The 25,069-nt window shown below is 41.5% G+C and overlaps 1 protein-coding gene and 1 long non-coding RNA gene across 2 annotated transcripts in view; both read left to right on the top strand.

The window, feature by feature from the left end:
• Window positions 1–24,508, top strand: part of LOC103353682 (uncharacterized) — a 39,591-nt gene extending 15,083 nt beyond the window's left edge. The window contains exons 2-3 of the long non-coding RNA XR_520017.1: window positions 10,208–10,310; window positions 24,101–24,508. This is a non-coding gene — a long non-coding RNA (uncharacterized LOC103353682). The remainder of the gene's footprint in view (window positions 1–10,207; window positions 10,311–24,100) is intronic.
• foxb1a (forkhead box B1a) lies at window positions 4,375–5,366 on the top strand. Its single transcript, XM_008276781.1, has one exon. It carries the CDS (start codon window positions 4,425–4,427, stop codon window positions 5,364–5,366), a length of 942 nt encoding a protein of 313 aa, XP_008275003.1. The 5' UTR covers window positions 4,375–4,424.
• Window positions 24,509–25,069: the final 561 nt, after the last annotated feature.

The raw sequence follows: 25,069 nt of genomic DNA, 5'->3' as shown, positions 1-25,069 counted from the left end.
CTGAAGACAATTTCATACAGTAGATAGAGGGACAGTTTTTATATTGTCAATAGATAGATAGATAGATAGACAGCACATGTGTTGTTATACTGACCTTTCAATAAGAAGTGGCTCGTTTAAACTACTATTTAGCGAACAATTCCATTTACACTGTCCCCATCTCATGGCCACTGAGTGAAACTGCTCCTCTTAGTGATCATCTTTTTTTAAAAAGTAGTAGTTAAAAAAAAATAAAAATTCCAAACTAGAAAAAAAAAACCAATCCCTCGGTGCCCTCTTTAAATAAATGAAGCCATGTGATCAATACTTCTTCCCCTCTTTTTTTTCCTCCCTTCTTCTCTCCACCTCTTTCAGTGTTTAATTGGATGAAACTAGACAAATTGAATTAGATGTTCCCGCCTCTGTACAATTGAGATATCTGTTACAGATGATGTGCCGTATAATGAATGCCTAATTTATGTAATTAGACCATTAAGCATAATCCGAGCATATGTTGGGAATGCCCTGAGGCCTTCTTCCAGGTACTCCCTCTGATGTCACCCAGACATGGCTAATGGACTGGGCTGCCAGGAGCATCTAATCCCTATTATTATTATTATTATTATTTTCAAAATAAAATACATATTTAAAAAAATTAAAATAAATCCCTACATTCTGAGATCAGTGTTTTGAAATGTGATGTGGGGATTTATTTTCTTTTTTTTTGTCCCCTTAAATTCTGGCTCTGGTCAAAATTCATACTCAAGGGGGCAGCATGTGAAGATGGCCTTTAAGTAGTGTGAACATCCCGTCATATAGGCTAAATTTTTTTTTCCATCGAGGAGGTTCTTGTGAGAGCACTCTGTCTGCTAATTAATTGTCATTCCGCTGAATATTCATACCTTATCATCAACGCGTCCTTAATTGCACCGTAAAACATCTCTGGGGGCTGAAATCACCACGGACTTAATTAGAAGCCTATTGTAAAAAAAAAAAAAGTGGAGGGGGGGTTGGATGGAGAGTTTTGCAGCAGACAACAAAACTACATACCTGTGTGTTTAACATAGAGGCCAGCAGACAACAACAACAAAAAATCCAACCTTAATAAATCTTGCAGTGGTGATAATCTGAGATGCAAAACAAGTCAAATAGAAAATTGCGCTAATTTGCATCCCATTCATCGGGATCGCAAATGTTTGCCTTGAAAGTTTCTGCACCTCTAGCGATGATTTGTTTATTTATTGGTTGGTTAATTGCCTAAATCTACATTGCCTGGAGTCTGGCATGGAGCTTCAGCAGCCAGGGTGCACCTGAAAAACAGTTAAAGACAAATTGAAATCACATTTAAAATTATTTTTTTTTACCCCCCACTAAAACATTTATTCCACAAAAAATAGATGCGTAAAAACCACATTTGCGTTATTGTTATTAATTGATCTTCATTTTCCAAACTTGAGCCTCCATAATAAACGTTCCCCTGCGTTAGAAAGCAGCACTCTGGGCTTAAATTCAACCCCCTAATCGTTCCCTGAATAGCAGCTCCTCTCCACCTCTCCGTAGGTCTGGGTGGCAGCATATCTCAACTCGATTCACTGTGACAATATTGTTTGGCTATCATTCGCTGCTTTAGGATGAATGGCATCGATCCTCTTTTAACAACATTTGTTTCCTATTGTGTTCGGGGGGCGCAGCAGAGGAGGGCAGACGTGTGAAAGTGGCTGTTTGATTCTCTTTTTCATCCCCATGACCTCAGCTTTTGTGTCTCGTCACCCTGGGAATGTCACGCCTCACTACTCTACTTTAAGATGTTTCAGAAAGTGCCCTTTGTTTTCACTCCTTTTTTTTTCTCCCTTTTTTTTTTTTTTTTTTAAAGCTCACACAAAATTGTTCTTGGTCCCCCTCCTGCTATAAAGGATACTTCAGACTGAGGCACGGTTCACAAGTGCAATGCAATTTGGCTTATCCCAACCTTTGTTCGGGTTTCTACAAATGACCAAACATAGTGCAGACTTGATCTACTGCTGCTTGAACTCGGGAGTTTTGGGAGCAGCTAAAAAAAAAAAAAAAAAACCTTTTCAGATTCAGAGTCATGGTGGTATTTTCAGTGTGTGCATTCGACGGGGGACAAAAGGCCTACCAATATCCCATAACCCTGAAGCTCAAAAAGCCACTGCGTCTGTGAGTGAGAGGAGTCAAAAAAAAAAAACAACACACCTCTCCCTGCCTGTGTGACTCGGCTGGTTAATGCGAGTGTCGCAGGTTAACTTCCAAAGCATGACAGCGAGTTTTTTTTTTTTTTTTTGCGAGTAAATAAACTGACAGCGATTATTAATTTCAAGGGGAAAATGTTAAAATTATGAATCATGCGTAAAGAATAAAAAAAAAAAGAACAGTGCGTAAAATCCACCTGATTCGCTGCACGTCTCAGCGTTTGCAGTGCGTTTTTTAATCGTGCGTAAAAATCACATTTTGCATGCGTAATTTTTTTTGCACGAAACAAATGTGCAAATTACGCACTAATCTAACTGTGTGCACAGACATATTAATCTAATTAAGATCTAATAATAATGCGTATGTATGGTTTTTTTTGGCTGAATGAAGAGGCTGGATGTCAGAAGATGTTTGCTGTTGGCAGTGTGTTGTCATTATCCGCGCTGTTTAAGATGGGTCGACAGGGCCACTTCCTTTCAGACAAAACCTTTTTTGAGCTGAACATTAATGTGAAATGACAGGTGTTAAAAGCCAGTGTGTAGGAAATTTAAAAAAAAAAGCAACAGCTGCAAGTTTCCTTCTAGAAACTGCAAAACAAAGTAACTTTTTTTTCCTATTTATTTAAAATTATGGCACAATTACGCACGTCTTTGTGAAACAGCCGTTTCCATTTTTCCCTTTTAAAATGTTATTTTTCTAAAATGATTAGTGAGTTAATTAATTAATTTCTGTTGATTGAGGAGTCGAAGCTCTTAAAGCAGTCCTTGTGCAGCTCTGCCTCAGCCTGCTCCTGGTTTCTGGGTTGAAAGCAGCTCGGTGTCCCCCCGCAATGCGATTCTTTTCGTAATCCATCAGACTGGTGATGGGGTGCACTGTGGGTTTATGGGGGGAAATTAGCATAAATTATGAGTAAATCTGCGTGTGCGTGTGTGTGGTCCCTGGCATTGCAAACCCTCCAAGCGGAAAAAGGTGGCCCTGGCCAAAAGCTTGAATAGCAATAGCTCAAAATAGGCTTCCCATTTGGTTTTCACATTCATATAATTGACTTATGGATATTTTATACAGTTTTCGCCACACCATCCTCAAGGGTTTATTTGCATTTCTGAAGTACTTTTGGATCTTCTTTACATAAACACAATAGACCTGATTGCCTCATGAAGTTTCGGTTTGAACAGCATTGTTTGCATTGTGGTGATGTTTTCATATCGTCTACTTCCTTTGCTCAGCTTTGGGCGAAATTAGCTGAGAAAAACTAATAGTCGGCTCATCAACAAACTTGCTCGTGGCGAATTATTTTTTGTATGGCGTGTGCATAAACAATATTAGAGTGTAATTAGTGGAGGGAGGGGGGAAAGCAAAAAAAAAAAAAAGCATTTTCTCAGCGTTTTATCTGTAAAATCAGCTTTTCATTCAAATAATAATAAAGATCAGCATGCTGAAACACTTCATGGACCTCCTTCACTCCTCACACACAGCACTGCACAAGTACATTTTAAATCCAGCGCATCCACATTGTTAAAAACCTGCCTCATATTAAAACAATATTACATATGCCCCATCATTTTAATGTCAGTCCGCATTCCACAGCCTACGTGTGAAGTGTAACTGTAAAGTATTAGCGCATACCTTCACACACTGAGTGCCATCGCAGTTCAATTCCGGTTACCGAGCCTTTTCGCCCCCTTTTTCTGTCTTCAAATGGAAATGATTTCCATTGGCCCAAGGTGTCCATGTAAATAGGTGTAAATGAAACCAGATTATGCCTTCCTCCCAGCCCCCTCCTCCCATGGCAATTGTCATGTGATAGCAAAGAGGTGGCACATTAATGGAGCGCCTCTACAGGGGTCTTTTCTGCTCATGTCACTACATAAAACTATCAGATGGTTAGAGGAAGGCCATGGAGGCATACGCTTAGCTAGTCTTATCAAGGACGCCAAATGAAGTCTATTCAACTCTGCTAGCGGGACAAGCTGACTTACTTTGCAAGAAAGACTTACAGCAGCCCCGTCACTCCATAAATGTGCACCGTCCTCGCCTGTGCTCGCCTTGCCCACCGCAGAGGCGCACAAACCGGCTGTTTTACGCGCAGCGCAACTCCGGCGTCGCCTGCACCGAAACTTTCCTCCTCCAGCGTTTTCATGACGAGCAGCAAGCCAAGGAATTAAAGGAGACTACGGTTGTTGTTTTTATTTTTTTTATTGTTATCATTATTTGCTTTTCTGAAAATCTCGAGGATGCCTCGTCCGGGGAGAAACACGTACAGCGACCAGAAGCCTCCTTACTCCTACATCTCGCTCACTGCCATGGCGATCCAGAGCTGCCCGGAGAAGATGCTGCCTCTCAGTGAAATTTACAAGTTCATCATGGATAGATTCCCTTATTACAGAGAAAACACGCAGCGGTGGCAGAACTCTCTGCGGCACAACCTGTCCTTCAACGACTGTTTTATTAAGATCCCCCGGCGCCCAGACCAGCCAGGTAAGGGCAGCTTCTGGGCTCTGCACCCCAACTGCGGGGACATGTTTGAGAATGGAAGTTTTCTGAGGCGCCGCAAAAGGTTCAAAGTGCTGGGCGCGTCTGATCACTTGGCCCCCAGTAAGCAGTCGGATGCCGCCCATTACCTCCAGCAGCAAGCCAAGCTGAGGCTGAGCGCCCTGGCGGCCACCGGCACGCACCTTCCCCAGATGTCGACCTACAACCTCGGAGTGTCCCAGACGTCAACTTTTAAGCACCCGTTCGCCATCGAGAACATCATCGCCAGAGAGTACAAAGTCCCGGGAAGCCTGGCGTTCTCCACCATGCAGTCCATGTCCGCCGGCTACCCCCTCCACAACCAGCTGACCACCGCCTGGCCCCACATGTACAACACCAGCGTGATTGACACGGCGGCCCCCATCTCCATGGCGAGCAGCGACTACAGTGCCTACGGCGTGCCCATCAAGTCCCTGTGTCACGGGGGGCAGTCGTTACCGGCCATCCCCGTGCCAATCAAACCCACCCCGACCTCCATGCCCGGTTTCTCGGCGCTCCCTCCCCACATCCCCGCGTTTCTATCAAACTCTCCGCAGTCTCTGAGCCCGACGTCCCCACAGACAGCGACGAGCCAAAGCAGCCCGGCCACCCCGAGCGAGACTCTGACGAGCCCGTCCACGCTGCAGTCTGTGGCCGTGCACTGACCGCCAGAACTGCTGCGGTGAGACCCGGACTGCTGGCCAGGCTCCCAGGCCGACCTCCCTCCCTCCCCTCCACCTCCACCTCCACCACCTCCACCTCCCTCCCCTACTCTTCTCTTTTACCAAACCCAAAGTTTATAGCCTATTTTCTGCCGTCGGAGAAACTATCAAGGCGAGTTGCAGTTGCATATCGATTTATTTGTGTATATGTGTTGAATGTGTCGCTTTAAATTGTGTCAAGTCCAGCACAGAGTCGCACAGCGAAGTATTGCTCTTGAAAATATAAATTATTTGATGATAGTTCTATTTTTCAGTTTGTTGTGAAAATGTGTTGAAAGTTGGAGCCACTGAAGGGGATCCAGGAGGAGGAAGAAGGCTTTTTGTTTTTGGCAGATTTAATATTTGTTTTTATTTTTTTTCCTTCAGTTTTATCAAACAGCAAAACTTTTGCACCGTTTCTGTGTGACCACTGTAATGTCAATGAAATTGCGAGGCAATGGCTCCGTGTTTTTGTTTGCTTTTAATACTGGAATGATGGGTAAGGGTATACCAAATAGGACTAGGATTTAGATTTGTTCTTACCATCCGTGTAAAAAAATAAATAAATAAAAAGGGAAAAAAAAAAAAAAGAAAAGACAGCAAACTGAAATCTTGTGAGACGTCCTCAAAATGCAAGATGTGAATATTGCAAATAACTGATACTGAAATGTTGTAAAATGCACTTTTTAGTTTTATGTTTTAGATATCTATTTTCCAGAAAAAAAATGTTCTGTGAAGCATTTAATTTTAAAAAAAAAAGAAAAAAAAAACAGGCTGTGGTGACCATGTGTATCAGATGCTGTAAATTTGTACTCCTTTTTTTTTTTTTTTAATTCTTTTGTTTTTTTATTTTATTTTTATTTTTTTGGTAAAGCATGCATTCTTTTTTTTTTTTTTTAAATTCTTTTGTTTTTTTATTTTATTTTTATTTTTTTGGTAAAGCATGCATTCTAAAAAAATTGTGTTGTCACTGTTGTTGTTGTTATTGTTGTTGTTTTGTTTTTTTTTTATTTTTTTTGCAAGCATGCGTGCTTTGGGAAAAAAAAACAGTCTGCAATGAATTGGAAAAAAAATGGTCATCGAAATATTTTCTCATTAAAAGTGAAGTAAACAATCAACAATGTTTCTGAAGATTTAATCAAGGACGATGACACATATGTTATTATTATTATTATCATTGTTATTATTATTATTATTACCAGATCGCATTTTTCTGATCATTATTTTTTAGCTGTCAAATTTTTAGATTTCTGAAATTCGACTATAATAACAACAACAATAATAATAATAATAATATTAATAATATTAATAATAATAATAATAATAACATCCATCCAGATCTGTGTGTGGGGAAGGCAGGGGCAAGCTGTGGGAAGAGAAGTGAATCGTGCAGCCGATTAGGATGCATGGAGCTGCGATGCTGTGGCCACAGCGCAGACAACCAGCCTCATTCATCAAGCTGAACCAAACACAATCGGGCCCGACAATAAACATTTAGAAAAGCTGCCTCCGAATCAACAGCCTTACATATTTTTTTTCAAATGTCACAGAGAGAGAGGGTTGATTAAATAAGCTCATGTTTCCCTCCATCGACCTGGTGATTCTCTCCCATTAGCAGCAGCCTTTATTCAACAGGTTTATAAACACACATGGAAAAAAAAAAAAAAAGAAGTCTGCTTTAAAAATAATCTTAAAATAATTGTTGCAACGGATTAAATATATAATTTTAAAAACGAGGCGGTTTCTGTGTCTCCTGTGCAGAAAGCAGCATCAGCCTATTTCGGGGGGTATTAAACAAATACATTAGAATTCCGTCACTTTATGGAATCCAGTAGATCAAATAAAGGGTCTCGGGCCACTTCATTCTCCCTCATTCACTTGTATTGAAAGTGCAAAGAATAGTAAACTTAGACTGGGCCACCAATGTAGATTTAGCCTTTTTTCAGCAAGACAAAAAGACTGATTTTTTCACAAACACATTGCTGACTGGGGAACTAGGAAACGAGCTGCGAGACCCTTTTGGAATTTAAATCCACCCCTCCCCCATGGACTGTTTGTACAACAGTGTTAGTTCTTTTTTTTTTTTTTCCTTTTTCTTTCTTCCCCTCTTCTCCCCCCTCCACTTTGTGCATTTGTGTGTGTGTAACATTAATTCTGACTCTGGGTGATTAAATGAATTGAAACTGAAAGATTATAATTTAGCATCAGATTAATTACAGATCTCTTTCTGGCCGGTCGTGAGAATTAAAACTACATTATTATAAAACTTTTTTTTTAAATTTAGCTTGTTGGGGAGGGAAAAAAATCCCATAACACCTGTGTGACACAAGTGGAAAAATCTTGTAACAGCATATGATGCGATGATATATTTACTACATATTTATATTTGTGCTTTTTTATTTTTATTATTTTGATTTCAGTGTACTTTTATTTGTATTGCATTGTTCTAAGTAAAAGATTTATGTAATGTACAGATAAATGTTTGAAAAGAACTTTTATGAATAAGAAGTCGTTCATTGTCACATCCAAATGTGAGATGTAAAAAAATAACCAAAAGTTTTGTTTGTTTGTTTGTTTGTTTGTTTGTTTAAAGCCTTATGTAGTAAAAATAAATGCAATAATAAAATGTCACTTATTGCATTTTTTAAAAAGCAATCTTGCAATTTTCAGATAAAGAGGATTCATTTGAATTGGAAGAATCGTGTCTTCACTGGGCACAAATGAACAACTTTTCCTGAGCAAATAATCAAACAGATTTAACCCTTTAGAGAGCAAGTGGAGAATAAAAGCATTTATATAACAGGTGGGACTGAAAGAAGATATTATAAAATAATGAAAAAAGCATCTCTGACACTGATTAATTGTAACAAACTGTCTGGAAAACGCTTTTCTTCTGAATAAAGCCCCTAAAAAAAAAAAAAAATTAGCTGTTTTGGACACTTTTAAATCAGTGCCCAGAGTTTTTCTTCCCAACCAGTTTGCATCCTTCCCCCCCTTCTTTCCTAAAACAAATAAATCCTCTTGTTGCCATTTCAGTGGCATCAGCATGAACTCGCTTGTATAATCCAAGTCTGCATTGTCCTTGTTCTCTCAACTATGTTCCACTTAGACAAAGAAGAAGGTCATCTCAGGCAGGCGATGAAATATAGACCACATGCAAAACCCCAATGTTGTAGTTTAATTAAAATAATTCATTAAAGTGGTGGCCCAAGGTAATTAGCATGTATAATTTATGATTTGCTTAATGCATGCAGGCAGTGGCCTCTGCAATAAACTCAACTTAACCTCAAGTAGGGAACTGATACGGACAGGGTGCCGTTATTTACTGTGTGTTTGCTGTTTGGATATTTGTCAAAGAGGAAGCGAGTGTTTTCAGGAGAAAGCCTCGCCGTTGTCTGGCTTCCATTGTACACAAACAACTTGGTTTTTTATGTGTTTATCTTGGAGATTTATGCTCACTCATGAGAGAGGCTGTCAGATGTGTTATATGTTTTTACAGTTTTTTTTTTTTTGAAGCTTATATTCATGCTGCTGGTCACTTGCTGTTGAGTCGTGAGCTGACAGAATGAGGACGCCGACCAGCAGCAGCACCAGGTAGCTCATCCTGTCTCCCGCAGCAGCCTGTCAAGCGCCGACTTTTAGAAGAAATAATCAGTGATAGACAAAACTTGCATTAATTAGACTCGGCAAATGTGTCAATCCCTGACAGGCCTTTGACATTTTGAAGCATGGCTAGTGGCTGTATTTTATTATTTCTTGCATGTAGTTTTTTATTAAAAACAACAAAGCAAAAACAAATATTTTCAGACGGAGCTGTAGGACCACGGTAAACAGATTTAGTTTAGAGGTAAACAGAGCTGGAAGAGGGACATACTGAATAAGAAAGCTCAATTTCAGACATTATTTTGAACCCCTCAAGGTGTCCAAACAACTCCAACAAAGTCCTAACCTTCATAATATTCAATTTAAGATCATATTTTTGTTTCCTAAAATCATGCAGCATTCCACAAGTTCCAGCTCACACCCATGATTGCGGCGTTATATGGTTAAATCATCAGTCATAATGTGCAGTGACTCCCAGGCTAAATACATTACATGGCTGTGTCGGAGGGCAAAGGGCAGGTATAGTGGGCAGCTGGAGGGGGGGAGGAAGGCGAAGAGGAGGAGGAGGGTGGGCGGGTGGGATGCAGCAACATTCAAGGCTGGCTCAGCCAAACACCCATGTGTGCATGAAATTAGAGTGTCAACATCTGATTCATGCTGCTGGGTGGTGACTGTGAAACAAATTATGTCAGCGGGTGGCAGCGGCAAAATACCACTGAGCTGCGACAGACAGTGGAAGTTATAGCAGGCCGTAGGTTCCGTTTTACAAACTGCGAGGGAAGTTTTCACGCAATAAATTTGAAGAAGAGGGGAAAAAATGTATAATGAAGTTTTTTTTTTTAAAGAATTTCCAGTGTAGCCCTGTGCTGGTATTTTTAAAATGATCCACTGTAGGTGTCATATAGAGTGGTTTTAGGAAATGGGGTGATAATTGATATTCAGGATAGGGATGTGTATTGTCACAGCTGCAAATGAAGGAGCTCCTGCTGTCAGGGTCATCATCAAAACAAGGATTTTATGAATTAAAAAATGGAAATATTTCACTCATATAAATCTTCTTGATGTTCTAATTGTAAGGAGACATAAAGTGCAGCCATCATATATTGTTCAGGCTGCAAAACCTTGATTTTTTATCAATAACACAACATTCAATGAGCGTTTCTCTCTGCGTGCAGTGACTCTGACATGTTTTCCTTTTTCAGTTTACAGTCCTGTGTGTGATCCAACAGCGCGCCGTCTCCGTATGCAGATGGATCACTTGTTTTCGCCTCAGTGTGTGCAAAGTGTTGGGCGGGTTGAGACAAGGTGAGAAAATCAGCCGAAATGCCATTCATCAAATATCAGGCTCCAGCCCTGTCATCCTCAGCTTTCAGCCTCCGCAGCTAACTTACATGTTTAATGTATAGATTTGCTAGAAAAAGAAAAAAAAATCAGCAAGCTTTTCTTTTCTTTAGCAGGGTCCAAGTGAAAGCAAATATCTAATTCTATTCTTAAGACATTTATGTTTCCACTTTAATTGAAGGTGTTTAATTTGGAATGCAGGTGAAGGGTGTGGCCTGAGAGCCAAAAGTGTCTGCTCTGTCCCAGCTTGTTCTGTCTAGTGAACCTGTTGGACTTTCAGGCTATTGGATAATTATATTTAATAATTCTGTCAAAGATGTCCCAACAGCCAGAGTTTGACCAAATGTCTGTTTATACAGATCCTCCGTGTGGGGAGCCGGTTAAACGCCCGTACAAACAAACTGCTGTAATGAAGGTACTTAACAGATCTGACACTGCGATGTTTTTGCTTCTCAAGTGCTTTAGCTGTTAGGTGTTAGAACTATAACAGATTCTGTGGATTTTAGCAGCCCGCTATTTCCCCTTTTAAATGTGGGACGAAAAGCTAATTTATCACCTTTCCTTGGGATCTTATCGTACCCTCTCCAGCCATAAACTAACACTTACACAGGACTTCAAAGGTGCACTAGGGGTAGCAGAGGTGAGAAAGGGGGCCTTCATCCACTTGGGGCTGGTTTCTTCCAGAGATGAGATGGAGCTGATTAGCAGGAGTGTGCAGCAAAGCCCCCGTGGGGCAGCAGCTGGAAGAGAACTCCCCACGGGAGCTGGGGCGAGGTGTAAGTTTTGACAGCTCCTGTCTCTCCCCTCTGGATACTGCGGGGTCAGGGCACCCTCAGCGGGCCCGGGCTCCGCTCTGGATAGGAAGTCGGCAGTAATTGCCATTCAGCCAGTGGGACAGAAAGAGAGACAACAATAACCAGCGAAGAACACACAGCCTGTTTCCTCTTTGTCTTCATGTGTTTGAGGAAGGATGCTACCTCCTTCTCAGACAGAACAAAGCCGCAATAAAGTTCTCACAATCCAATACAATCTCGCAGAAGTTGTCGAGGAAGACGATCATCCTGGAGATGCTGCGCACTTGGAGCCTTTTCCTCTAGCGGAGAAGGCCCAGATGGCTGCTTGTTGTTGCATAACAAGACCGCATTGTTTTGTTAATGTAACTTCATCTGTCTTTGATCCAATCTCATGTTGTCATGGCCAGTGTGAAAATCCCTATTAAGTGCATGATCCAGCACTACGCTCATTGTGATTGTGATAATCTCCTACATTGAAATTCCACTTTGTTCCTTTGTTTCTTTGTTAGCCGACACAATGTGAGGTTAATTAGCAGCCACTGGTAACCTCTGCGTTCCTGGATACTTCATCACAGCTGAAGTGTACTCTTCACTGGGAAACGGGGCCGCTGGCACTAACAAGACCAAACACAAGGCCTCGAGCCAATTGAAAGTAAGCAGAACACAAACGCAAGCGCTAAGTTAATCCCTTTCAGACTAACACACAGGCCCCAAATGTATAAACTGTAATTGTCTCTTCACGTCATTAATTGCTCTCATCACTGGATCCTTTCTCGGAGTGAAAACACACACACACATGGAGGAGAAACCGACTAAATCGCTATATATATTTGCAGATAAGGTGGCAGTTTATCAAACATTAAAACGGCTTTAATCTGATTCCAAGGTGTCACAGTGTAAATTTCCTTCTTCTGTGGCGCAGAAGCTTTCAGCGCAGCGCATTTATCTGCAATATTGCCCTTCCGCCACTTCAGATCTCCCCATTCCCTGGTGGTCTAATTTATGTTAAGTCACAAACCTCCCCTATGGCTGTTTTGAAATGTTCAGAATGGAGACTGTGTGCTCCAGGTTTATGCCAGCGCCACAATCCCCTGTGTAATTGTTCTCTATGGGAAAGCACATCTCAGTGAAACCATCTGCAAGTCCATGGGGCAGTTTCCTAAGAATGACTGGACTTCTTAGGGGGTTCCACTGCAATCCAGTTTCTCTTGTGAAGCAAGTAATTAATTCAAATCTCAGGAAGTCAATAGCTGCCTGGATCAGAGGCATGTAGCACACAGCTGCTGATACCTCCAAACACACCGCTTGTCTTCTCAGGAAGTCGCCAAACAAAACAACACAAAAAAAAGAAAAAGGTCACAATGGGCGCACACACCCATACAAGGCCACTTCTAAACTGCGGTTTTGGTGTACTCTCGTCATACAGTACACTTCATTAATCTGATTGTAGTGACGGCGGGAGTCACCGGTACACATGGGACACTGGGTTCTTCTTTATGAGTGATGTAATATCCAGTCAATAAACAAGCTTTCAAGGTTCTGTTGAACCTCTAGCTACAATTATTTACCTCCTTGTTGATTGGCTTTTTTAGCAAAAGAAACAACCTGCCACATATTAGCTCGCCATTACACAAAACGTAGATTTAATTTGGCAGCGTCTTGATTTATTTCACAGTCTTCAGTTGTAGTTGGGGTGGTGGGGGAAATTATGCACAAAGAAGTCCCTAGTTTGTGTGACAGTTTTTGTGATGATGCGTTGAAAAAGTGGCCTTCTTCTCATTTGCTACTTTTTTTTCTTTTTTTTTTTTTGTGGCTCATTAAATTCATTAGCAAAAGCACAGAATGATGAAACGTGATGAAAGAGCCAGGGCAGCACTTTAGGAACCACAAATGAACATCACTCGCTCGCCGTCTCCATCTTTCTCCTCTGTGAACTGTACAAAAGTAGAGCAGGCCAGAAGTTACTTTGAGGTATTTATTCTTGAAGTTGACCAGCTGTGTCTGTCATCACGCCATCTAAACTCTGAATGTGCTGCGTTTCAGACGTGAAATCAAACTTTTGGTCTCCTCCGCTTGTCGGCGTGATCTCCGAGCTGTCAGGCAAAGAGATCCGTAGAGGAGGAGGAGAAGCTCGGTGTGTGTGTGTGTGTGAAGGGGGGGAGTGAAAGTGATTCTCAGGCAGTAAACTTCTTCTGGAGGTGGGGCAGGGCTGGGCTAAATGCCTTTGCCTGGGCTGCTCCCTACAGCTCATTGTTATCTGGCCCGTGGAGGAAGCCACTGCTGTGCTTCCAGCCTGTCTCTGACAACAAGTGTAAATAAGGATCTAAATAACAAACAGAGTCATGCGAGCCTGTGTGTCACAGTGAGCTTCACAGGGCTTCGCTTTAGCCCCGCGCTGGCCACCTTAATGACTCCGTCAAAGGGAGCGTGCAATGGTCGGCTAATTTCTTTTCTTCGGCGTCATTAGATGGCACTGTAGTGGACGAATGAAAAGCAGGGACCAGTGTGTGTCATGGATTACTGGATTGACATGAAAATATGCAGAAATGAGTTTAACATGAGACACGGTGGTTCACACGGTCGATGGAGCTAATAAACTAAAAAAAAGACAGATTTGACTACATCACCTGACTACTTTTCTTCTGACATTCTTATGTTGTTTTTCGTACCTGTTAGATGATGAACAACTTGTGGAACATGCCTCAGTGCAGGATGATTTACACCACTTTCAGCCCCTGCAGCGAGGAATAAATTACAAGTCTTATTTACGATTCACTTGTTAAATATCTAAAGCAAGTTTAAAGTGTACCGGTCGTGCTGGGTTCATAGATCGCCTCATGTGGAAGAAAGAAAGCTGTGGCTAGTGTTTGGCATTTCCAAAAAGCTGGATTTTTGTTTGCATATGATTTTCTGACTGCGACTAAACCCTCATGGTGTCACCTAAGTCTACTTCCACTTGACCTTTGACAGTCAGCAGCCCTGCTTCTTACTGCCGTGGAGTGTGGGTGTTGTGCGCCTTGATTGAGGGCTCTCAAGCACATCACCGAGTTATGAGTTTACCTCCTTCCCTGACATCCTCTCTGGTTGGGCGAGAGCATTGTGCGGGGCTGGAAAAAAAAAAAAAAGGGCTTGCCCTTCTGGCCGCAAATCAGCGGGAAAAGCAAGTTTGTATCTTCAAAGGGTGGCCCTCTCCCCGTGATTTACAGCCCCCACAGAGACAAAGTTAGGCACGGCCACTGTCTCTGCACCTGGGCCTTTATCAAGCAGCCAGGATGAGCTCTTTGCAGAAGACATTCAAATGTACAAGGAGCAGATTAGGCTGACTCAATCTTCTTTTGCCCGGAGAGAGAAAAAAAAAAAAAGAAAAGAGAACCGGCTGACTTCAAAAAGACCCCTTTCCCTCGGCTTCTTGAATGAGTGAAAGGGTTCAGGAATGAAAACAGCCTTGTGTATTCAAAGTGCTAATTCACAACTTATTCCTCTAATACACTCATGAAGCACTTTTAATTGTGTTAGTTCGCATTCCAAAGGCATGTTTGTAGCTTTTAATTGGAGGTCTCTTTGAAATCATTGAAATGTATGACTTGTGGGGCCAACTTAAACAGTTCTTATGTGCTTGGCGAGGAGGCTGCATGGCTACTTTTCATTCCCATGCCTGGGTGGCACTCAAATATTGACTGTTGGAGTGAAAGTGGTCCTAAAACTATGTAAACATGTAATTAAAAAAACTAAATAAATCGTCAATGTTATATATAAGTTAGGTGCATTTCTGACTTAAAGGTGTTGATAATCATTGAAAGTAACTGACAAAAGCAATTTTTACAAAAAGTGTAAATTAGAAAATGTGTTTTAAAATTTTTTTTATTATTGCTCATGTTCCCTGTTTAAGCACAAATTACTATTTTAAACCTTTGCAATTTAAAAAAAATCCCATAATATTGCATAATTGTGTACGAGTGTATTATAGTTTGCAAAAAAATAAATAAAATAATTCCAAAAAATAGGATATTTAGGGTATTTTTTGCACAACAATCAAGTGGAACTTTTATACAGTTGCATTTTAACTTCTATATACATAAAACTGGAAATGCTAATAATAGTGTGTGTGTCCTGTGGTTGGGAGGAAGGGGACGTGGGTGGGTGAGTGGGTGAGGGGGGCTACAGCATATCTCTCTGTCAATCTTCACACATGTCTGCAGCGGTCAATAGAATTTGGCAACCTCTGCAAGTCTCAGTTACTTTTTTCAGATAAACTATGGACTTCTTTCTCCTTGAATGAATTCTTAAGCCATTCTGCCTTCCTCTCCTGAATCATCCTTTAATCCAGAGAAAAGGCCCGGAGAACTGGCTGTCATTTAATGCTGCCACTGCCAGGACTCTTAGCTTAAATAAAGTCAGTGTAGCATGAATCTAATTCTGTGGATGTATGGGCCTGGGCTGGTGAATGTTGCGTCTGGAGAGCCAGTCCTCCTCCTCCTCCTGCTCAAAAAAAAAAAAAAAAAACCTCCGTGCGAATGCCTGGCGACTGCACAGTTACCCACAGTGAAAGGACCACCCACTTAGGATTGAGAGGGGATTTGAAGCTTCCCTGCCTGCTCATTCCTTTCCAGGCCTTTCTGATACTGTTTGAGCTCATCCAATTGTAGCCACTCTTACCATTATTCTATAGCTTTCCTGAAAAGCAAGCCGCAATTGTCAATCTTTCTTTCGGGGATCATATCCGTTGTGTATTTTTGACACATCTTGAAGGATTGCTTGACAGCCCTGAGTGCACTTTATTAGATCTTGTTAATAGTTAAGTTCATAACAAACAGACTGATCAAATATTGAATTTGGATTGTCTGTTTTTTTTTTTTTGCAGCGCTGTAGAAGACGTGAACCTGCTACTTGATGCACCTGCATGAGAGAAACGACTACTTCACTTGTTTCAGAGGAGATTTAAACACAACCCTCTCCACAAAAGCGCATTCAGAAATCTCTTTCTAATTTACTGGACAATTTTCTCAATTGCTCGTCCTTGTTTTGAGTCTCAGCAAGCCGCACTCACGCTGCATCCCTGGGGATTCTCGCTCCGCTTTCGCCCCGGTTTTCTTTGAGGTCTTGTATATTTGGATTTCCCGCTTCACTGCTCCACCCCAACATGTTCATTTCCAACTGCCCATCTCCATTTACAACCTGTTTTTATCAACTTTTTTCACAAAGCACAACAAAACAGAGGGAGGAGAGCCTCGCTGCTTGTGGGGGGCTAACACAGCCACGAACATTGTCCATGAACTTCTCCTCATCTCCATCCCCCAGTGTTATAGACAAACAATCCTTTCCATATGCAGTGGAAGGGGTCATGGCGTTAACAGAAGGAGGAATGCTTTGGGGAGAAAATATTGTTCAGCAATGACACAGAAGTAATTTGGGTCTCACTGAGTGATTTCATCAGGGCCTTTTGTTGCCTCAAAGTGTTTGACCCAGAGGTCCCTGTCAGCCCTGTTGTTAATGGGAGCCAGAGCAGAGTGACAGCCCCAGAAAGTAAAACATTTTACTACTAATAGTGGGCCTCCAGAGGCTTAGGCATAAATATTTAAGCTCTTCTCCCTTGTCCCAAATACTGGGGGGTCTCCATGGTGCATTTATCTATAATGCAAGAAAAAGAGCAAATATATCCGCTGCGTGCTACTAGACCGGCTTCTTGGCATTTTCATCGCAGCGTTTGTCAAATGAAATAAGACAGAACTTTTTTTTTTTTTTTTTTTTGCAATAATAATGCACGCCGTCCCCCACGCTCACTTCGCCCCCCTGCAGCCGCATAAGCAGAAAATATACACTTTTAAACACTAATCTGATGGCTAATATGGTTTGAGGAGATTTCCCTAAAGCAGCCCCCGCATGGAGAAAAGGTACTAGCTTTGGCCTTTTTCTCAAAGTAAACTTCATTAAAGAGGCTATGTGGCTTGTGAAGGTGGTCTGACGTGCCTTGAATGATGGTCTCCACAAACAAAGCTGCTACACAAGCCATCGAATTATCTCTGTCAAACTTTGGCGTAATCTGAGCTGATCCTCTTAAAAATATTTAAATGAAAACATTAGCACATCAATGGGCTCCATGGCAACCCTGTGTGTATTCTTCTTTGGGGTGCCTCTTTAACACCAGGCTTTAGAAAAGCACATCTCCTCCGTTGTGTTGACAAACAACAAAACAAACAATATTAAATGGAGGAGCTGAGGTTTTTCACATCATTGATGGATAGAGGAATCTGAAAGGCTGAAGGGAGCCACGTTGAATGAATACTCAAGTTTGAGACGCCGGTAATTATGTGATTGGTGCTTTTTGGGTGTGTCGTTATACACGGGCTATAAACCAGAGCGAGGGCGTTTTTGAATAAGATGACCAAGGTTGTGCGAGTGAATCTAATTCAGGACTCTTCATAAGTATTCACTGAGCTGCCTCATCAGTAGTACTTTATAGCTGCATATTATTGCTCATAGTGAGACCTGTGAGGAGCACCTCTCCCCCTAGTGGCAGAAAAATAAACTGTTTGATCTTTAAAATCATCTCCCTGCTCAGGTTTCACTCCCTTTTTTTTCTCCCCAAACAGCTCTGTTGGCTTCTGAATAACATTATAGGGGGAAAAAAAAAGAACGTGGGTGCAACTATTGCAGCAAAATGTGATTATGTTTGTGGAAATAATAGTGCTTCTGTGCTACTTCCTCTGTTTGCTGGGAAACGGGCGATGTATTAATATAGCTCGTGGCTTAATTGGGTTTTGGATGGTAGATTAATTAATTTGTGGCTAATAGGCACAAACATGAGAAAACAAACTTCTTTACTTTAAGCTGGGGCTGTACATGCATCTAAGTAAGTAATGTAAATTATGCAGATTGTGTTGATTATTCTGACAAAGAGGTTTTTGTAAGAAGTGCTTTAAAAGATTACTGCTTCCTGGCATTTTATCAATTGTACACTTCCATAAATAAGCTGCAGATTTGAATTATTAGTCTGCTTTGCTCTAACAAATACTGCGCGCTGATTAATGATACGGGGCGTTTATAAGTGAAATAATATCATCAATTTTACAATACAATAACAACCAGACTATAAAATAAACCGCAAATGCACTCTGCTTGTACGACTATAATACAAACAGAACTCTTTAGAAAGATGCTAATACCGTCACTCTTTTGTGAGAATGATGATATTAATACGAGTGTTAACACAAGACAGGGCTCAATTTTAAAAAGCTAATTATACTTTTCTGTTCTCTTAATCTGCCTTTTTTTCTTTCAAGTCTGATGCAATCCCCCCCCACAAAAAAGCCACGAGGTTCATCCCGGCCTTGTAACTCCGCTGCAATCCGTGCCTGCAAACTGATAGCTTACAGAAATAGAGCCCCCCTGGTCCTCGGCATAAAATGTGCTTTAATCAGCAGAACATCAATTAACAGTTAGAAATAAAATGTCACCTTGGTGTTTCAGAAGGCGTCTCCCCTCAAGCTTTCATTTGGGAAACTTTTTTAAAAATTCTTTCTTATGGTAATTTTCTGATTGTACTGTGTGCTCGTACCATTTTCATTTACTAGGGGGGGTTGTTAATTATATTTGCAAAGTTTTAAGACTCAATAAAGCAATTAGAGCCAAATAGTTGTAGCAGAAAATGTCAGTATTCAAACATGTTTTTCCAGAGCCCTTGTTAATCTAAGTTTTGAATTAGGAAGTGTTGACAGAGCTATTCCTTCTGACACAGCCGCAACAAATTAATTAGAAAAGGCAGGGCTAGTCGGAAGGTTTTGGAAAATCCAATACGATTTGAATTTTAAGATTTTAAAACTTTAGAATAAATGCGATGTATAAAATCAAATCAATGTGTCTACAATAATCAAGTCAAGGGAGAAATCCAACCAATTTACCTTCAGAAATAAGCTGATATTTTGGCTTCTAAAAGGACAACTTTGGCACAAAGACGTGGATTTTCCTTTACATCCACTGTCCAATAAAGACATCTCTGGTGAGGTCACACCACTATATCCACTTCCCCTGATCGCGTGGGCCAAATAATGGCATTAGATCTTCTACCCTAAAACGCAAGATGTATATAACGCTATGCTGAGGTAGGACTGCGCAGCATATATCAGCCAAGTCCTGCCCATGTGATAATTCTCCGAAGTTAAACAGCCATAAAAGGCTTGAGAACTCTGACCTTCACAATCTAACTAAGCAAGAGGAGCCAATGATGTGGAACAGACCCATCGCAGCACTCACATGATGATAAACTATGCTCCAGCTTAGCTAAAAAATAACTGTATGTCTTCGATGACATATATAGCGCCAGCATTTCAATAAGATCCCAATTTATTTTGCACTAAAATGGTTTATTGTCGGCTATAAAGCATATGCAGCAAGAGGCGGAAGGACGAGGCTGCTTCGGTGCAGCGAGAGAGAGTGTCTCAAAGGCACATTGTTCTCTGTGCAGCTCAAGAGCACATCTCAGCGATGCGTCTCAGCTCCACCAGAAGGCCGTAAAAACTATCAAAACTTATAAACCTTATCATTAGTCTGCCTCTTGTCACTCATTCTCGTGCTACTTTACTGGCAGGGAGCTGTTTTTCGTTCCCCGCGACTTTCTGCAAACTTGTGCGAAACTTCTATCGAGTGAGGAGAATTTTGGCACAACAACAAAAAAGAAGAAATAATTTGATCTCATGCGAAGCGTTTTATAACAACCTCGCCACCGCCAGCTCGGCGTACACACAAATTGAGTGAATTTACAGATATTTAAGGCTCCCGAGCAGTATTTGTCACTTTGTGTCAAAAAGTTATCATAGAGAGTAAAAATGAGGAAGGGGGTAAAACAAAAAGGTGTTTTTTTTTTTTGCTTGTTGTGAGACTCGTGTCATGATATAGGGTCATTTACAATCCTATAACGTATTCAGACACTGAGCAGATAAGCGAGCGATACATCTTTCACCACGCCTGCCCTTCACACTTGTCATAGCAGCACCATAAACAGCATCCATAACAATTGAGTCCACAGAGAGAAAACCTCCGATATGCAGAGGAGCCTGGAGCTAGGGCACTCTTTGCAAAAGAAATGGATATATTTTTCAAGTCGCTGTGAAAATAGGGGAAAAAACATTGCTCTTCTCTCGAGCGGTGTACTCACAGCAGTGTTATTTTGCAGAAAACAGACCTGTAATTAATGAATAATGTAGTGTTTAGTGAGAGGATCCTATTATTTGCATTATTACTATTGTTGTATTATTTGTACTTGGTATAGAGGAAGTCTTTATGGGTGTGCAATTAATCACAATTAAGAAGATTTTGACAAGAGCTCGGGGACAAAGCAGACAAAGCCCTCTTTCTATATTCCCAAGGAGGCTACTATGAAATGATGGGAGAGGTATGCAGGCAGCTAATGAGATACGTTTCCACCAGGTCTTGTTATGATCTTTGGTTTCCTCTGTGTTAAGGGAGATCATCGAGGGTTACAAACCGCTGGCTGGAGAAAGGGAGGAACGCGCACCTCCTTGTTTCCTCTAAACCTCCTCCTTAGATCTATTACAGTGCATTTCACAAGGCTAAGTACCATTTAATTTAGTTGCCCTCCCATATTTATCTTCTGCCTCGTGATTTATGGGTTTAGAATCTCTGCGCTGGAAATGTAGGGTATCGCTTTGCTGTGTCGGTCCACAGAATTTCATGCGATGTTGCATGAACGGCACATCCCTACTTTGAATAATCATTAGTTATATTAGCAATGCATATCATCATTATTACATTTGTGTGTGTGTGTGTGTTTAGATGTTGTTTTTGGTGCAGGTGTGAAAATTGAGGAACAATTCACACAAGTGCAAAAATGTAAAGGCTGCTTTTTTCAGGCCACTTTGTCCTCAGACTTGTGTATTCCTGACCTTGTGCAGCACATTATATTTGGAAAATCCTTCCCTGCACAACACATAATGCATTTTTATTAATATATGAAGAGGTCATTTGCAAAAACAGATACTTCCATCTTCACAAAGCTTCAGAAAACCCACTTTTCCATCATCTACCTGAGACAATATCAGTCAAACTGAAGTTATCTACAAAAATGAAGTTATCTGTTTTCACAAATGAACTCTTCATATATTAACTTTTTATTAGAATGTTTATGCACAATATTTATTTTTTCGCCTATACCTTGCATTTATTTTGCATGTACTAACTGCATTTCATATGCCTCTGAATCCTTGAAAACCCTCCCAGATATCTTCCTTCGTTTCCTGGAAGCTAATGTAAACTAACACAATCCAACGCTGACCTCACTGTTGTTAAATTTAAGGTCTAATGCTCACACACCGAGTACAAGTAGGCTCTGTTGTACTTACAAGTTAAAAGGCGGAACAAACACTCTCAAATCTTTCAGCTCGAGAAACACTGATAAGGCAGAGGTCAGCGACCTTAACACTGAAGAAAGTTCCTGGGCGAGAGCTGCTTGTCAGCACCTGTGCGTCTCTGACTGGCCGTGTTAAAGGTGTGGAGGGCTGACTGTTTGATTAAAGTCCTGACTCTCTTTAAAGTCCAGAGAGCGTGAGATAAAGAGGCGCCCGAGTGATGAATGGCCTCGTCCCTCAGTCCACCTCTCTAATTTTCACTTTTTTTTTTTTTTTGGAAACGAAATGAGCTCGTCTGCCTGCGTCTGCTGCCGTTATGTTAATTGCTCTTCTCGAGCTGTGTTGAGAAAGTGGATGACAAAGTGAGCATACCATCTGCAGCAGCTGCTGACTGGAGGCTAATGCCCCGAGAGCTCGCATACTGTCCTGACACTGGCATTTCTCACTCTGCTCTGTTCATCCAGTCAGGAGCAATAACACCACAAGTTGAATAATTTAGCCATCGCCTCGCTTGTACGTCAGCGATCATCCACGAAGACAGCCGGAGGAGGGACGGCCTCCGGGTAGCACGGTTTTACACATGTTCCACTCGGTTCGCGTGCTCGGAATAACCGGTTGAGTGAAAGATCGGCGTATCGATTGCTGTCATTTTGATGGTCAGTAATCACAAGAGTGGGGGATTTCATTCTAAGATTATCATGAGCAGTAAAGAGTGGAGATTTGTTGAGTGATCTAGAGAGCTGTCCCACTTGGCGAAGAGCTGAATTGTGTTTGATTTCATAAATAATTGCAGTCATCAGGGACACACATTGTTTTAGGCTTAACCGTGTTGTTTACCCATGCCACATGTCTGAGGGAGAGACACTGTTGTGGATACACATCGCCCTCAAGGAATCTTACCCAGGGCCCACGGTTGGCAAGTGTATTAAAGGCTTTTCCAGGCTGTGTGTGTGTGTGTGTGTGTGTGTGTGTGTTTGCATGTGTGAATAAGTGAGGGAGAGAACTTAAAAGGGGAAAGAAAAACAACATGCATCTAGTACTTGAGGTATTTAGGCGAAGCTGTAAGCAAACACATCCGTAGCTAATGAGGCCTGGCATATGGAGTGATCATTGGAATTCATCATCGCTCACTGTTGCTACAGTGCAGGAGTGTTATGCTCCGTCACTTAGACAACCACTAAAGAAAAACTAGAAAAGCTGCCTTTTTTTTTTTTACCCCAGTGTTAACAAATTAACCGACACATATGTGGGCCAAAAAGAAAGTTGAAAAGAAAGGTGATTGATTGTTCCCTTGTTGCCTTCCTGTCAGCTCGGTTTCTGTCAGCAGAGGATACATGAAAGATGGAAACCATCTACGCCTCTGGCCCAAATCCCACTTTGCACTCACAAATGTAGAAATTCTTCGAAAATAACAAAAAAGCAAGAACTTTTCCTGTCCTCATGACCCCAAGAGTTTTCAGAACAAGAAGGGGAAAAAAAAAAGAAATTTTCTTTGGGAAGAGGTGTGGTGCTCACTTCTACATTTGTTCATCAGAGCCTTGTGTAGAAATCTCTGTGGTGGACTGCGTGTGTGTGTGTGTGTGTGTGTATTTCTGCGTGCAAATGTGTACACTTTGTATTTGTGTGTGTGCCGAGGAGAAGGTGGAGGCAGTGCAGACGGAGCTGATTAGGAATCAGCGGTTATGCTTCCTCTGACTGTGCTGCAGATGAAAGGGAGCGGAGGTGGAGGTGTGGGTGCAGGTGCTTGAATCTTTATCTGAGTGTCTCCCTGCACAGTGCAGGGACTGCTATGTCCCTATTATGGGTGACTGCGGAGAGCTCTATCACCCCTCAAAAAAACAAAAAAACAGCAGTGCAGCAAGAAGCGGCATGGTGCCAATTAGGATGGAGCGAGCAAACATATGCCTCTCTCGGAAAAAATCCTGATGAAAATGCATATTGATGCCATAAATTAGAGGAGTACAATAGAATGTTGGGCGTTTGTGTGTAAATGTTTAATTAACCTGTTTGCCTACATCACTGCTGCGCTTTGCAGCTTAGGAATCAATCTACTTAGCAACCCATTTAACAATACAAGGCCTGCCTTGTATGACACATTCATTGGGGACAGCCGAGCAATTGTTAATGTCTTCAAATTAACAAAGCCATTAACCCAAGTGATAACGGTCTGTTTGGTGTGTATGTGCAGGATGTCCAAGGACGATAACTCTGCGTAAAACCCCGGGTCTAATTTTCTTTATGGCTTCAGGTGAATTATCTGTGTTTTTAACGATCACGGACACATTTAAATCAGGATGCTAATGATGGAAGGTGTTCTCAAACTATCTGTGTTTAATCAGCAATGAAAAAGGGAAGCCGGCAATAGAAATGTTAATATTAAACAATTAAGAGTTTTGTTATTCCGCAGCAAGAAGTCGCCACTTCTGGTGCACCCTCAGCTCCAATTCAAATATTTAGACATTTCAGTTTTGCGTGTGAACATAATCTGTAGCTGAATCTTGATTTTAACACCCATTAAGTTCTTGTTTGTGTTTTTTTTTTTCCTCCAGTAATAGTGAACAGTCTGCACCTCCTCCCCTCCTCTTTTTTTTTTTTTCAGAGATCACAGAACACAGAGGGGGCCATGATGACCCCATCCCAGAGGAGCCTGCTGTTTTGCCTGGAAGGTAAAGAGCTTGGGATGCAGAGGAGTTTTTTGATTTAATCACCGTGCTCCACAGTGCACAATGTGCACTAGGAGGAGATGGCAATTATAACGCCCATGCCGGCCCTGCTGTCCTGCCCGTGTGGTGATGTATTCCCCGGGGCGTCACAGGGAGACGGCGGCGGGGGCACCGCTACCATGAAAGAGAGCACAAATCCTCCTCCTCCCCCCTCCATCCTCCTCCACCCTCAGACACCAGCAGGCTCATCACTCTGCGCTAAGAGCCAATGACGAGCCGGATCACTGGGGCGTGCCACACTTAGTTAGAGCCTCCGTTTGAGCAGAATAAACACTTTAAAACAAGGTGCGAGGTATTTCTGTTTTTTGTTGTTATGTTTTTTTCTTTGTGTACTTTTCTGCCAATCCAGAAAAAAAAAAAACCCAGCACCCACCACACTGACCCAGTTTACTTTCCTGCTTCACACTGATTTGATTACACAGCTTTGTATACAGTGGTTTCACATTTCCCTTAATCCTCCCATTAATGCCATTCTCGCAGTCCAGATTTAAAGTACCCCTTTTGATTGTATTGTTTATACTAAGCGGAGGGGATACGGTATTATGATACAATATTGATATTTCCATAAATAAGTACTAGCTCCAGCTCTCCCACATACTGCAATCGTCAGACTTTTTTTTTTCTTTTCTTTTCCACACTGAGAGGAACTAGCTCAACAACTTTTCATTTTGGATCAATCCTACAAGGAATATTGTTGTTTATTGGCAAACATCCTGACACATCATCATACACAATGAAGCGGGCATGAATAATTAATATCCTCTCATACAAAATATTCACTCGCACTCCAATGGTGTTTACTCCCCTGCAGACATCCATACTGAGGATAACCTCTGCTGTTTAGA

This window comes from Stegastes partitus, unplaced genomic scaffold (assembly GCF_000690725.1).
Source record: "Stegastes partitus isolate 25-593 unplaced genomic scaffold, Stegastes_partitus-1.0.2 Scaffold81, whole genome shotgun sequence".
NCBI classification, from domain to species: Eukaryota; Metazoa; Chordata; class Actinopteri; family Pomacentridae; genus Stegastes; species Stegastes partitus.
This window is presented reverse-complemented; position numbering and strand designations above follow the sequence as displayed.

Coding starts and splice junctions, on each gene's coding strand:
- foxb1a (XM_008276781.1), top strand. CDS start 4,425: ATGCCTCGTCCGGGGAGAAACACGTACAGCGACCAGAAGCCTCCTTAC.